The 267-nt window shown below is 71.9% G+C and overlaps 1 protein-coding gene across 1 annotated transcript in view; it reads right to left on the bottom strand.

Annotated features, from left to right (window-relative positions):
* Positions 1 to 65: 65 nt before the first annotated feature.
* The window catches only part of SNX15 (sorting nexin 15), a 7,483-nt gene continuing 7,281 nt past the window's right edge, over positions 66 to 267 (bottom strand). The window contains 1 exon segment of the mRNA XM_025214901.1: positions 66 to 267. This exon segment is cut by the window's right edge and continues 42 nt beyond it. Coding sequence (XP_025070686.1) covers positions 192 to 267 — 76 coding nt within the window. The 3' untranslated portion in view covers positions 66 to 191.

Genomic DNA, 267 nt, shown 5'->3' with positions numbered 1-267 from the left:
CCCCCCCCCCAGAGCACCCAGGTACCCGGGACAGCCTCCGCCCCATCACGACAGCTGAGCCCAGGGAACGAACAAGCCGTGTTTATTGAGAACTCCCCTGCAGCCCCCCAGCCCCTGACTGCCCAAGTGGGGGGAGGCAGCCCCGGGGCCCCCCTGCCCTCCCCGAGCTGGAGGGAGCGCAGGCGTCCAGCTCAGCTGCACACCCCCTCCACCAGCTCCAGCAGGGAGCCCTCCCCCCGCTTCCCCTCCACCAGCTCCCAGGAGGGC

The sequence above is a fragment of the Alligator sinensis genome, unplaced genomic scaffold (genome assembly GCF_000455745.1).
Source record: "Alligator sinensis unplaced genomic scaffold, ASM45574v1 scaffold1302_1, whole genome shotgun sequence".
NCBI lineage: Eukaryota > Metazoa > Chordata > Crocodylia > Alligatoridae > Alligator > Alligator sinensis.
This window is presented reverse-complemented; position numbering and strand designations above follow the sequence as displayed.